We start from the raw sequence: 14,897 nt of genomic DNA, 5'->3' as shown, positions 1-14,897 counted from the left end.
GTGATATGTCATCAACAATACGTAAATCAATGGCTAAATTTGTTGTAAGTCAGATTGAAAAAATGTTACAAGAAGAGGAATATTAAAAAAAATTATTTCAATTTGATTGGATAAAGTAGGATGGGTTTTTGAATTAGTTGTGTGTGTGAAAAAAAAATAATTTGTTAATGTAGAATACATTTTAGTTGTGTTTTGTCAGTGAAATCTGTTAGTTGTGTTTATACTTTTTAATCAATTGTATTGAAAAAAATAATAATTTGTAAAATGCATATTGTTGAAACATATAATTTTCCAAATAAAAAAGACATTTCATGTCATAAGAAAAAAAGTAAATCATTTCGTGCAAATATTTTTATCAATGATAATCATATTGATTGTATCTATTTGAAAACAAATATTTTATTGCATTTGTTACCTATATGTCGTTGCAAAATTGAAGATAAACTTTGGGTGTCCAGTTGGGAAGATATTAAAAATGATGTCAGTAAGGGGGATGATGTATACAAACATACTAAATACAAGTTCATTGCAGATTGTGTATTGAGAGATATTTTTAATTTTGATCTATCTTTATCAAGTAAAGAAATAGATAGAGTAAAAGAATTTTTGAAATGGTTTGATGAAATTGTTGAAGAAAAAATTCCAAAAAAATACCAACACTGAAAATAATTTGTCAGATTCAAATTTGTAAAAAGAAAAGAACTGTTGAATAATATCCAGATTGAATGTACATATACTGGAAAGAACAAGAAGAGATGGAAACAGCAGTAGCTGAGGATGGGTAACATTAAATTTGTTTTAAAACTGTACTTGGTTAATGATGATGTTTTTTTTAATGTTTATGAAATAATGATGTACAAGTATACTACCTACCTAACAACTTACTTACTTACTTAATTACTAAGATGCAACTTGATAAATTTTACAATACATTTTATGTGCATTGTCTCTGTTTTTTTTTTTATTGATTATGGATACTGTATCATAATGCATCTACACAGATTGACTCAGCAGGTGGCTAATTATTGTATACATAAAAAAAAAGAGGAGGTAGGAGATGAAACTGCACTGTGCACTCGGATATATAATGCACTGGTAAACAATGTTGTCCATCATATATTGTGCAGTTTTCAGTTGATAATACCACATTTTCGTGTTCTTTACAGTTTGTTTTTCATTTCTCACTTGTCAAACTACAAACTTTTAAAATTTTCAATTTTTTTGTTTTGCAAAAATATTAAAAATTAATTAAAAATGTCTTCTAATAATTCCAAAAAATTTGCTGCTTGCTTCATGAAAATAAAAATGATTGATTCGCGAATGAACATGGAGGATCTGGATGAAATATTGAACTTATCTGTATTCAGAGACTATGCTGGTGTAAAAGTAGAAGAAACTGTAAGTACCTACTTACTTCAATTTGTTTTTTTTTTTTGAATAAAACTATCATTTTTTTTGAGTAGTATTGGTCAGTGTTCTTTTCATTTTATTTTTATTTTTATTTTTTTTAGAATCATGATACAAGAACCATAACCTTAGCATTTCCATTCACCATTGGTGTGGAAAAATTGACATCTGTGATCAAAGATAAAACTGGACTTCCTGTCAATATTATGTTGAAGATTACAAAAGATACTGATTATGAAGATGAGAAAATTTCAAATGCCAAACAGAGACTGTTAGCAAAGTATCGTAACCATGATAATGAAGGTGGAGCTGGAGCTGGAGTTGGAGCTGGAGCTGGAGCTGGAGCTGGAGCTGGAGCTGGAGCTGGTGGTTCTGGTGAAGGTGCATCATTCATGGTTGGTGTTTGATTTTTTATTTTTTTTAAATTTTTTTTAAATTTCAAATTTGAATTATTTTAATTTTAAGTTATTTTTTTAAAAATTAGTGCATTCCCTGTGAGGAAACTTTTGATAACCGTCGTGATTGGAAAAATCATCAACTTAAAAGATCACATCTTTTAAAATCCATCGAAAATTGTGAAGATTTTAAAAATTTAGGGTATTATATTTTAAATGGAAAAACGGCATTTAAAAATCGAATATCAACTTTAATTTTCGTGAATAGGGACCCAGAGTTTACAATCATTGAATTTTTGAATAAAATTAAAACCCCTTTCGCAGAATATTTAACACTTGCCTTGTTTAAAGTAATGTCAGTTAAAGTAAATTGCAATTTATTTGCATATTATAAAAAAATTACAGGAGAGGAACAAATTTTTAATCTGAATACAAGCAGTGTTACTTTTTACAAAAATGAAGATATTTTCAAAAAAATTGAGGTTGAAATATTTCCTCAAATAGATATTCAAAATGACGAATTGAATCGAGGAGGGTCAGGGTGGGCTTATAATTCCGCTTCTGAAATGGAAGTGCGAATTTGTAAAAATGATATCATGAAAAAGGGAGGGTCATTCATTCAGACACCAACTTCTTTGATACATAAAAGGGCTTTAATTAATGTCCAAAATAATGATGACCATAAATGCTTCTACTACTGTATTTTTTCTCGGTTTGTTAAATCTCATTCTTATAATGTCAAATCATACAAATATATTGAACAAAAAATGAAAAAAGAAAATATAGAATTTAATTTTACAAATATAAACTATCCTGCAACTTTGTCTGATTTAAAAAAGTTTGAAAAAGATAATTTGAATGTTTCGATTAATGTATATATTTATGAAAGGAAAAAAGTCTCTCCAATCAAGGTTTGTGAGATGGAAAAAAATTTACATTATGATCTGTTAATGTTAAAGCAAAATGATGAGAATTTCCATTATGTTTGGATAAAAAATTTCAGTAGATTAGTTTCTACTCAATTGACAAGTTCACAACATGCAGTAGAAGTATGCAAACGATGTTTAGTTCATTATACAGGAAAAAATCGATTACAAAAATTAATTGATCATAAAAAATTTTGTACTGATAAAAGTGTTAAAACTCCCTCTAAAACAGAATTACCAACCGGAAAGAATGAAGATGACATTTTAAAATTTCGAAATCTTCAGTATGAGACCCCCATTACCTATCTTGTTTTTGCTGATTTTGAGACTATGTTAGTAACTGTTGAGTCTGATGACAAAATTGATGAGGATAGAAGAACTAGGAAAGTACAAAGGCATGACCCCATCGCTTTTTGTTACTATTTAATAAATTCCAAAGTTTTTGAAACTCAGTTATCTGGGAAAATAAAAAAACCTAAAGATCCAGTTTGTTATGCAGGTAAAAATGCTGCTACTATTTTTTTTGAAATGATTAAAGAAGTTGGATATGAATGTGAGAGAAAATACAAAAAATATGAACATTTGAATCGATTTGAATTTGAGACCCAAGCACAAATTGAACAATTTGAAAAAGATCCAAAATGCTGTCTTTGCCTTCATAAATTTAAAATTGATGAAAAATCTGTCATTCATCACTGTCATGTAACAAATAAAGTTATAGGAAGAGCCCATTCAAAATGTAACCTATATGCAAAAGTCCCTAATTTTTTACCAGTGTTTGTTCATAATTTATCAAAATATGATGCTCACTTGATTCTCCACGGATATAAAAAAGGTGCAGCTAGGGATATTAGGGTTATAGCAAATACTGAGGAAACTTATATAAGTTTTTCAAAAAAAATTGCAAATAATTTTTGGATTCGTTTTGTTGACTCGTATAGATTTTTATCTTCAAGTCTGAGTAAATTGGTAGATACACTGCCTAAAAGTGAATTATTTCATACAAATGCCTATTTTCAAGAACCAGAAAAATTTGATTTAATTTGCAAGAAAGGCTACTTCTGCTATGATTATTTGGATAATATAGAAAAATTGAAACAGACAAAAATACCCTCAAAATCAGATTTTGATAATGCGTTAAATATGGAAAAAATGGGGGATGAAGCTTATGAATTTGTCAAGAAGGTTTGGAATACATTCAAATGTCGTAATTTAGAAGAATATTTGGTTACTTATGTAATTTCAGACACACTGTTATTAGCAGATGTGTTCATGTCTTTTCGAAAAATTAGTCTGCGAACATACAAATTAGATCCATGTTACTTCTATTCATTGCCTGGATATGCTTTTCAGGCAATGTTAAAAGTGACAGGGGTTGAATTTGAGTTGCTTACAGACATAAATATGTATTTATTTTTTGAAAGGGCATTAAGAGGAGGGATTACAAATACAATAACCAAGTATGCTGAAGCAAATAATGTTCATGTACCACAATATGATCCTAAAAAACCTCCATGCAGTCTTTTTTATACAGACTGTAATAATTTGTATGGACACAGTATGGGCTATAATAAACTTCCCTTAAGAAATTTCAAATGGGTATCAAAAGATGAATTATCAAAATTCACTCCTGATTATATTTTGAGTATAGCTGATGACAGTGATGTAGGGTACTATCTAGAAGTTGATCTAAATTATCCAACTCATTTACATACCTTCCATAATGCCTTTCCTTTTGCTCCCGAAAAAAAAATTCCACCCCATTCAAAAACTCCTAAACTTTTATGCACATTGGAGGACAAAACAAATTACATTTTGCATTACAGAAATTTAAAATTATGTCTTAAGCATGGTTTAGTTTTGAAAAAAATCCATAACATTATTCAATTTCATCAGGAAAATTTTTTAGAATCATTTATAAATCTCAACACGTCGATGAGAAAGAAAGCAAAATCAAATTTTGAAACTGACTTTTATAAATTGTGTAATAATAGTACATTTGGAAAAATGATAGAAAATCAAAGAAATTATATGAATTTTAAATTAGTATGCAATGAAAAATCTTTAATGAAATCCATTTCCAAGCCTTCATATAAAAATTGCGTGATTTTTTCAGAAAATTTGGTAGGTATTCATTTTCACAAAAATGTAATTAAACTAAATAAGCCTATTTATGCTGGAGTCACAGTACTGGAATTATCACGAAATTTTATGTATCAATTCTATTATGAAGATTTGAAAAAAATTTTTCACAATTTGGAATTTCCAGAACTGTTGTATATGGACACAGATTCATTCATTCTAAAAGTGAAAACTTACGATATTTATCCCTATATTCGAAATAATTGGGAATTTTTTGATACTAGTAACTATCCTACAAACCATTTTTGTTTTTCTGATTCAAATAAAAAAACACCTGGATTTTTCAAAGATGAAATTCCTTACCCCAATCAAATTAATCGATATATTTCTCTGTGTCCAAAAGTTTATTCATTGGATTTGTTGAATGAACTTCTAGAAATTAAATCAAAAGAAATTAAAAAAGTTAAAGGGATCAAATCTGTGATAGTAAAAAAAGAAATGCATTTCAGTGATTTTTATGCATGTTTGTTTGATAATAAAAATGTAGACAAAAAACAATTACAATTTAAATCTGAAAAACACGAAATATTCACCGTAGAGCTAAATAAAAAGGCATTGACAAATTTTTGTGACAAACGAGATTTTTACAATAAATTGAATAGTAGAGCATTTGGTCATTTTGATATTGATATGGATTGCACTTGAAAAAAAAAATGTAATTGGTGAGATTTTTAAATGTCGTTTCAGTATTGTTATTTATTATTACCTATTTATTATTATTATTATTATTATTATTATTATTGGGAAAATAGGGAAAATTATTATTAATTATTGGGAAAATGGGTAAATTATTATTTATTATTATTATTAGGGGGGTGAAAGGAAAAATATATATGTTGACATACCTATTAAGAATGTAAGAAATTTTCATATTATAAGTTGTACTTATTGTAATAGAAAAAAAATAAATTTATTTAAAAAAAAATGACTTGGATTCAATACATTTTGATAGGTTGCACAGGTATGTAGTCTTCCTACTGTTCAAGTTGGAAAAAATAAATAAATCGTGTATCGTAAGAAAACTGAACACGTAAAAGTAAACAAACAGTTCACCAGCAGTATGCGGAAGAAGGTTGAAACCTATGGTATATTCAACAGGGGGAAAAGAGAGAGAGAGAGAGGAAAGATACTGATTCAGCTCCTCCTTCTCATCTACACGTGAGTTTTGTTGGTTCAAATAAACATGGCCGTGATTTTTTCTTGTTTGGGAAGGGTGAGAGTGAAGCAAGGTAGACTGGTAGTAGTAGTATGCGTTGCCATACCAACCAAACCAAACACACGAGGTATAATATTTTCTTACTTGCGTACTACCAACAACACACTACATCATAGATAGATGTTTATTCGATCAGCTGATTACCAGAGTTAGGCAAGGTGACTGGCATCATGCCATGGGAAACATATACGAGTAGTAAACTGCTGCACTTATTATCTGTGCAAAAATACATAATAGGTATCAAATATAATTTCTTCTCAAGATGAGGGTAATTATACAGGAGGATGTAAGATTTTTTTTAGAAAAAAAAAATGCACTGAAGATGGGAACCAAATTATACAGGATGCTGGATTTAAAAAATAATGCACTGACAATGTATCTTGGAAATACATTATACCCTCAGTTTGAAAAGTGCAATTGATTGGTGTTGAACTGTTGATTGATATTGAAGTTTCTGTTGGTTTTGCGTGTATGTACTTGATCATTTGTTTTCAATATTTTTTTTCTTATCTTTTTTTGTTTCCCGTGTCTTTTTTGTTTTGTGTTTTTTTTGTGTGTGTACTTTGAACATTTTAGATCTAGGTATTGTTTTCAATTTTTTCTCTTACTTTTTTAATTCAATTTTTTGGAATTTTCATTTTTTTTTTAAAATTACCTACTTTCAATTTTTTTTCGATTTCTGTAATTCAATATTTGAAATTATTTTCATTTTTTTTTTTGGAATTTTTGTTGTTGTTGTTTTTTAAAAAATTTATTTAAAAAAATGTCGAATCCTACAAGTTTATATTGCCAAGCAGCTGGCGAAGTAGCCCTTTTTTTCAAAAATCCTGAGCCTATCGAATTAATTCATGAAAACAATTCTCTTTGGCTTCCAAAGAAAATTGTATCTGACCTAACAGAAAATTTTTACTTATATTTTTCCGAACGAGCTTACAATAAAATAAAAACCACTCAAATTTACGATAACAAAAATTTAATTCCAACTCAATTAGTCAAAAACAGATTTAGAAATCTGGATAATATTTTAAAATTATATCAAGCAGATCACCCCGAAATTCTAACTCCCTATGATTGGACAAGTATGCAAAAAATTTTGAATCTGCACTACGCCAACATAGAAAATTCTCCTGAAAAAACAGATCAACAATTTCATACAATTCTTTTTGATCGTTTTTATAATAGAGACAAAATTATCGATGGTATTTTGCCGACAGTTCATAGCTGTAAAAGATGTTATGAACATGTCCGCAGATTGCCTTTCTCTAATGACATTAATAGAGTGATGGTACGTAAAATGTACATCGAATATATTAATGTCACTGATATTGTTGAAAAAATTTTGACACAAAATTTCAATTGTTCATATTGCAAAATCTATCCTACGGTCAGCATATACCCTCCCCATGAATATTGTGATTTTGTCCAGAAAAAAGATCACATTAGGAATATGTTTCAAAACAGTCAGCTGCCATATGAACAATGTAGGATAACGATAGTAAATTTTAAAAATCCTTTCAAGTATTACCCCAAAACGGAAATAAAAATTAATTTTTAAAAAAATGATCATTGAGATAAATCTCAAAACAATTTTTTTTCTAATATCCATGTCTATGCATAATCTTATCTCAGATTATATATACATCATAGTGATTAGAAAAAAAATTGTTTTGAATTTTATCTTAAAATTTGATATAGCTGCACGTGCCTATTAAAAATTAATTGACTGCACACGCAGAAAAAAATAATTAAAAAAATAATGAAAAAAAAATAGTTTCACTTCGTTCATTCGTTCAAAATGATCAATACTTAACGTTTTATTTGCTCCTTTTTTTCAGTTCTTCTTCTATTTTTTCTTTTTTTCTATTTTTTTCCTTCTTTTTTTTCAAAATGTTCATTAGTGAATGCCTTCGTTATTTATTTGGTGGATTCTCGCTTACTATAATCTATCTCGTTACTTTCATAACTTTAAATTATAAAAATGATCAAGTGAATTCAACTCCGAGCACTAATTCAGTTAACACCTTCAAATATTATAATGCATCAAGATTATCAACTATTCCGGCAACATTTAATACATCATTCGTCACAAAATCAATAGCAGCAACATCATCTGTCCAGAAATTGTTTTCATCCGGAAATTCATTGAAAAAATCATCAGTTCTATTTAAAAATAGCAGCCATAACATCACCTTGCCGTTCATTCCCCATGGTACATACGATGTCTATGCTGCGGCTTCAGTTTCTCCAACTCCAACATCATCATCATCATCATCTACAAAATTGTCATCATCATCATCGTCATTTCAATCTTCAAATTCTCCCTCATCCCAATCTGCTGCTGCAAATAATAGCTCAACTCCTCAACCTGTCGTAAGAAGAGTATATAGACAGAAAACGCTTTTCACTATGCCTCCCCTGAGTGATTTACTGTACGCTGACTATAGATTCTTCTATGCAGCTCCGAGAAATTTCAGTTCTCCGTACGTTAGCATCATGCACATCCGAAAAAGTAGGAATTCTACAATATTTGTATAAAAAAAAAATGAAATTTTTGTATATGTTGATTTGAAAAAAAATGTTGTATTTGAAAATTTTTGAATACCTACTTGTTGATTTGAAAAATGTTGTCTTTGAAAAAAAAATCTGTTATTGAAAGAAACGAAAAGCTCACATGTGAATGTTATATTTTTTCAATTTTTTTAAGATATCTTACTTTTTTAATTTTTTTTTCAATTTTGTACATTTTTTTTGAATTGTATTTTTAAGTTTGGTGAATGGTGATGTATTTTTTTAAATTTTTAAATAATTTATTTTTAATAAAAAAAACATTTTAAAATGATTATTTTTTTTTTCATTTATTATTAGAAAGAGGGAAAGAAGGAATCGTCTTTTTTTTTACGTATTTTCATACAAGTACATTTCAAGCTAAGAAATGAGAAAAAAATCATGCGAACTTTAGGAGGTACTTTTTGTAATTTTTATTCCGCGGAGGTATATTATGATAACAAAGTCGAAGACTGCAACGACAGAACGTTGAATTTCTCGCTTCTCATTAATGTACCTACTATATGATCTTTTTTCTTGAGTACAATGCGTTGAACAGCGAATACCGCAGGCAGACAGATAGGCAATCACGTTGAAATTTTCATCTCTCCTTGTTGTAAAAATGTCATCGTTTACGACACAGCTGTCAGTATTTACGAATATTTAATACACGTACAGAATGAGAAAACCATTCGTGTTGTGCTATGGAAACGACAAAAAAAAAAAAAAAAAAAAAAAAAAACGCGTGAAAAAAAGTATATAAAAAAATCGGATCTCCATCAATGTTCTCTCTGTGTAGAGTAAAGTGCACATAAAATTTGCAACATGATTTTTCGACAAGGGTCTCCTCATCATCTGCCACAACTCGTTGTCGTTAATTTATTTACTTAGGTATCTATAATATAGTCGAGTCTCAAAACGTTTACTTTTTTTTGTTGAAATAAAAAAAAAAACAAGGAAAAAAGATACCAAGCTTTAATCGATCCGTACACTTCACATAGAGTAGGTGCTTTATATAATCTAGGCTATTAGTACAATCATTCTTCTGTGTGTAAGAGGTACGTTCTCGTTCCATGAAGGAAGCCACTTCCACGATTCATAAACCTTAAACAATTAAACACAATACAAATGAATATCAGAAAAAATTCTCATACCTACATAGACACTGGAATTCGAAGAAATGAATATTTATTTTTTTATTCATATTGTAAGTAAGGTATCGATCATTTTGATTCATACATGTTTACATATTTACATCATGTTCAATAACCGTTCCATACATCTATTTTTTACTACTCAATAGGTACATAATGAAATTAATTAAGTACGTATATGATATGCGATTGTAAACGGAACATTTATTAAGACAGAAGAGTCGGTTGTAGGTAGTGTATTCGCCAAAAAAAAATACTTAATTAAGATTAACTCGTTTTTAAAGATACCAGTTTGTCTCCGAGATGCTCTTTCCATCAACAACGTACGATAATTGTTTTAAAAGATCGCGTCTTTCTTTGCAGCAACGAGTTACCTGGTCTTCATGGTAATCAAACCATTTTGGCAAATTGCCAATTATCAATGACCGAAGAAAGACGTGATCTTTTTAAACAATTACCGCAACGTTGTTGATGGAAAGAGCATCTTGTATACAGTTATTATCATAATACGGGTCTAATTACCTTGCATCGTCAGTGTGCATTCGATGAACCGTACAAAGAAGAGTAGAAGTGTGAGATGGTTCTTTTTCCAGCCGAATTCTTTTCCTTCGTGTGAAGCAATCTAGTCGTTCGAACCAAGGCCAAATCATATAATCAACCATGAAGTGGTTTATCCCCTGAACGTATAAAAAATGAATTATTAATTCATAGTCTGTTTAATCGTAACACAATTTTAATACTCAAGAAACGCGTTGCTATGTCTACGTACCTTCGAAGTACTTCATTCCTCTCGTTACGAATTATTTTTCAATTTCTACGTAAAAGTAAACTCACAAACAGCTGGAAATTAATCCAAATACCACTTTGGTTCGTAACTGAGGAATGAAAAAAAAAAACATGTATTAACTATAGGAAATTAACACGAGTAAAAAATATTTTTCTAGCTGTCAAAATTGGTACTTGATGGTCTTCAAATAAATAACTGTACAAATCATATACGAATCATCGATGTTCTCTCTGTGTAGAGTAAAGTATCTACACATAAAATTTACAGCGTGATTTTTCGACAAGGGGTCTCCTCATCATCTGCCATAACTCGATCGGTTCGTTATTAAGTAGCGAACAAATATCATTCACCTATGTAATCAAAACTGATAATTGACAATTTGTCAGCTCGTTTTTTTTTTTCCAAGATCGAAGTAATTAAAATTATGAGTGCCTTTGTTGTACAACATAACACGGTTCAAGCCAACAGTACCGAATACAGTCGGCAAATTGCCAATTACCAGTTTGATTACATGTGAATCTTCGTTGATGCACAGATTAAAGTTGCAAGCACCAAGATTCATATGCAATCAAACTGGTAATTAGCATTTTGCCAGCTGTATTCATCATGATGGACGAAGAAAGAATCGAAGCGGCTCGACATTGTCGGTACTATGAAATTGTACGCTACACACCTTGGGAAATTGACAACGATTTTCTCGAGAAACATAAGATAAGCGACAATAAGTCGTTGGAATTAAAATAATTATTAAACCGACTAATAAGCATCTTACACAATTCCCCAAGGGTATTGCCGGGATCTCATCATTTTATTGACAATTTTTACGAATTCTGTACTATCGACAATGGCGAATAGAATGATCGCGTTCATTCCAGCGTTCGTAGCTGAAACGGTTTCATCGTCAGTGGAGGGAATTGTTAGATTTGGATTCCGTTGCTGATCAATTCGGATAATATTTTAACCTGTGAAATCACACATCGTAGCATTAAATACCAACTCTATTCCTAAATTTTAATGCATAGATATAACATAACCTACAAAGTACAAATCAAAGAGCTATACCTTTCATTGTTTAACGACTGCTCCTGTCAACTGATAAAATTACGTGGATAATCTTTACCACAAAACTGGCATTCTGAGGGAAGGGTAATTAAATCTTGCTAATTTCAATACATCAATTAGAACAAGTCGCTGTTTCATCTGCGCATCAACCAACAAATGAGAGAAAACAACCAACACACTCAAGTGACCATTTGTACACTGTGACATTAATTGTTAAGGTGTTTTTTCATCAAATCCGATAAAGTAATAGAAATAAAGAATACATTTTAGCAACGATGTCGGAAGTGGAATTACCTTCGATTCGTTTTGTAGCGACAAACAAACAGGTCTTTTTTTTCTTTCAGCTTGATGTACACGTCGTTGCTTTGATCGCTTTCAAGGTATCTCTTCGTGAGCTACGAAATCAATCTGAAATTTGAAACGCGGACAATAAATACGTGATTCTATAGAAATTTATAGTGAGAACAAAACGAACACGTAGGAATACGCATCGCATCGATTGTTGTTGCTTGTTAGTTTCATTTTTGTTGCTTACTTTATGTTTCTCGAGAAAATCGTTGTCAATTTCCCAAGGCGCGTCGCGTACAATTTCGTTGTACCAGCAATGTCGAACCACTTCGATTCGTACTTCATTCCATCATGATGGTGCGATCTTTTTTCTCATGAGTCAGAACATCGTTGCAAACTGTGAATAAAAAACGAATAAGTAATTGCACTTCGACCAACTCTTTTAAAAAAAAAAACAAACTAGAAAATCGTGTATTATTTTCATGTAGTCGATGTCGATCCATTTCACATTCAAATTGGCAATTTTTCAGCTTTACTCGTTAACAGAATTCTAGTTTTGTAATTTCAACGTCAAAATACAATAGTTTCGTTGAGTGATTTCAAACCAAATCTACACAAATTTACACTTGAACATTATTTAGAACGAAAAGCAATACAAGAAAAAAAATAAGACAAAAATCATATCTGTACAAGTGAAATCCTAAAGGTCAATAAGTTGACAAAAAAATAACATTCTGATTACTTCGTAGTACTAAGAAATAAATCATTATACTCACTCTTAAAAATCTTGACTCTTGATCCGTAATTTTTCGTTTTTTTTTTTTTTTTTTTTGAATACGTTACAGCTTTACTCACAAACGATTTTTATCAATTAAACAATTTTTATCAATTAAACGATTTTTATCAATTATTTCACGAAAAAAAGTACATTGATCTAACACTATCACAACACTGTTATCATACAACAAAGTTTATTTTAAAACAACTGATTGAAAAAAAATCACTATCACAATTCACAACACTGTTACTATACTATTTTCAACTTGAAGAGTAGTAGTAGAAATTATCATTTTATTCATAGATAATTATTGATCCGTCCAGTATATATAAATCAACAAACTGCGACGGGACATAATTATCTATGTTGTAAATGCGTATTTTTTACTCGATGAAAAAAATCACATGCTGCTTTTACTTATTTGAATAATATTTTTTATTGCATAGGAAATTAATGGTCGTCTAAGTGTAAAAATAGAAAAACTGAGACTGAGCATAATCTCCTATGATAAAAAAATTTTTGCAGGTAGGTACTTAAGCAAGCAAGCAAGCAGCTAAACACAACTAAACACCTAATAGATACTAAAATCAAACTGTAATAATTTAGTTCGGAAATGGAATCAATTGAGAACAATAGATACTACCTGCCTATTCAAGGAGGAGACTTTTTTTTTTTTATTAAAACACAATGATTATTGTGATATTTGTTGATTAAAGATTTCTTGGATTTTTTTTTTAAAAAAAAATTCTCATTACCTAGGTGCTACTTTTTTGCAAGGAAATAAACAATAGAGCATCGTTGCTCTTCTTTGAATTTTATTGACAATTATTGCTTACATCGTATATGTAAGAAGGTACATATCTTTTTTTTTTCTCCAAGTACTAAGTGATTTCATTTTATTTTTCTTATTGTACTATTTGTAGGTATGTAAACAGACACCGTACCTAACAAACACATGCCACTAAACCACCTTGTTTCACCTTTCCCTCCTCATCAAGACACATAATTAGGTTAGCAAGACGTGGTAATCAGCTGTTGTTCAAAAATAAACATCTTAAATGCTGCTGCTGCTGGAACGCGCTCTATGTGGCACGTTTTGGAACCAGTAGCAGCACACAGAACTGGTTGGTGGTTGGATGGAGTGCGCATGACGTCATAACACAGTTTTTATTTTTTATTAGTACTTTGAAACGGAGCTAGCTTGACTCGGATAGCCTCAAAACTGAGTTCGAGCCTCAAACGGGAGGGTCAAAAGTACCCTTGGGCGCATTGAGGATGCCTAGGCGTCCTTTTGTATACTACTATCGAGTTTAGTGTCTAGTTGCTGTGGTCGTATGAAAGGTTATACGCCAATGTTAAAGAAATTACTTGCTGTGTTTTGTTTACAGAATTTGCTGGTTTTGTGGTTTTGGTTTCTCTATAGCGTTGATGTAACGACGTATTCGGAAAATGTTTATGTAGAAATTTATCGAATTTTTTATTTCATAAACGTAAATTTGAACTTGAATTCGAATTAAAATATGGCGTAGAATAAGTTGCCTACCCTGTTTGCCGTAAATATGTATTTTGAAAAGAAAATGATGCGAAGTGAAACAAGTTGCCTACTCAGTTCGCCGTAAATACGCATTATTATGTTTCAGAAACAGCTAGTTAAGACCTATTTTAAGTTTTGACAATGAAAAGAAATGGAACAAAAATTTCCAAAATCGAAAAATTAGCTTTGGCAGCTCAAAATTTGATGAAAGTACTCGTAATATATTTTATTAAATTACAGTGAGCCAAAGTTTGAGCTTATTCTGAGTTGGTGGGCTGGAAAAGTTCGCTTAAGAGACGCAAGTTGTGATCGTACCCCCTCCCCCAGCATTTACATTCTCATAAATACCATTTCATACATCTCTTGCCTGCGCAAAAAAAAAAAAAACTTTCAAAGTAACATTTTTTGATTACAACAAACTATAAGAGTGAGAAAGATTGATATTTACACTTTGCGAATTCTGTATGAGGAAGGAAGAAGAATGTTGATAAATGGAGTATTTATTACAGATTCTGACACAAGATGAACTACACCTTCTTGCACGATAATTACAATGAACTTCAGTAATACGGAATGTTTTGTTTACATAGAACTGAAATCAGCTACGTAATTCGTACCTAACGAGAAAACGTCAAGAGGTTTATTCAATTAAACGAATTATATA

At 30.3% G+C, this 14,897-nt stretch overlaps 1 protein-coding gene and 1 long non-coding RNA gene across 4 annotated transcripts; one reads left to right on the top strand and one right to left on the bottom strand.

Annotated features, from left to right (window-relative positions):
• Window positions 1-231: 231 nt before the first annotated feature.
• LOC135835556 (uncharacterized) lies at window positions 232-3,520 on the top strand. The gene is made up of 2 exons (XM_065349877.1): window positions 232-1,398; window positions 1,512-3,520. The coding sequence occupies exons 1-2, from the start codon at window positions 1,255-1,257 to the stop codon at window positions 1,812-1,814; spliced, it is 447 nt and encodes a 148-aa protein (XP_065205949.1). The 5' UTR covers window positions 232-1,254; the 3' UTR covers window positions 1,815-3,520.
• Window positions 3,521-9,590: 6,070 nt separating this feature from the next.
• On the bottom strand, window positions 9,591-13,818 carry LOC135835558 (uncharacterized). Of its 3 annotated transcripts, XR_010556914.1 has the most exons (9): window positions 12,698-13,392; window positions 12,382-12,531; window positions 12,169-12,318; window positions 11,928-12,041; window positions 11,634-11,831; window positions 11,344-11,533; window positions 10,554-10,659; window positions 10,307-10,461; window positions 9,591-9,734 (listed from the first exon to the last, which is right to left on the bottom strand). It is a non-coding gene; the product is annotated as an uncharacterized LOC135835558 (long non-coding RNA). The 3 variants fall into 3 exon arrangements; XR_010556913.1 differs by having other exon boundaries at window positions 12,169-12,531; window positions 12,698-13,818; XR_010556915.1 differs by lacking the exon at window positions 12,382-12,531 and having other exon boundaries at window positions 12,698-13,386.
• Between the last annotated feature and the right edge of the window lie 1,079 nt (window positions 13,819-14,897).

This window comes from Planococcus citri, chromosome 2 (genome assembly GCF_950023065.1).
Source record: "Planococcus citri chromosome 2, ihPlaCitr1.1, whole genome shotgun sequence".
Classification (NCBI taxonomy): domain Eukaryota; kingdom Metazoa; phylum Arthropoda; class Insecta; order Hemiptera; family Pseudococcidae; genus Planococcus; species Planococcus citri.
Note: the sequence above shows the minus strand (reverse complement) of the source record. Positions and strands in the feature narration are given on the sequence as shown.

What these genes read in the sequence shown, in the direction of transcription:
- LOC135835556 (XM_065349877.1), top strand. Translation starts at nt 1,255, where the DNA reads ATGTCTTCTAATAATTCCAAAAAATTTGCTGCTTGCTTCATGAAAATA. An exon ending in GTGTAAAAGTAGAAGAAACT is followed by an intron (nt 1,399 to 1,511) that starts GTAAGTACCTAC and finishes TATTTTTTTTAG; the next exon opens with AATCATGATACAAGAACCAT.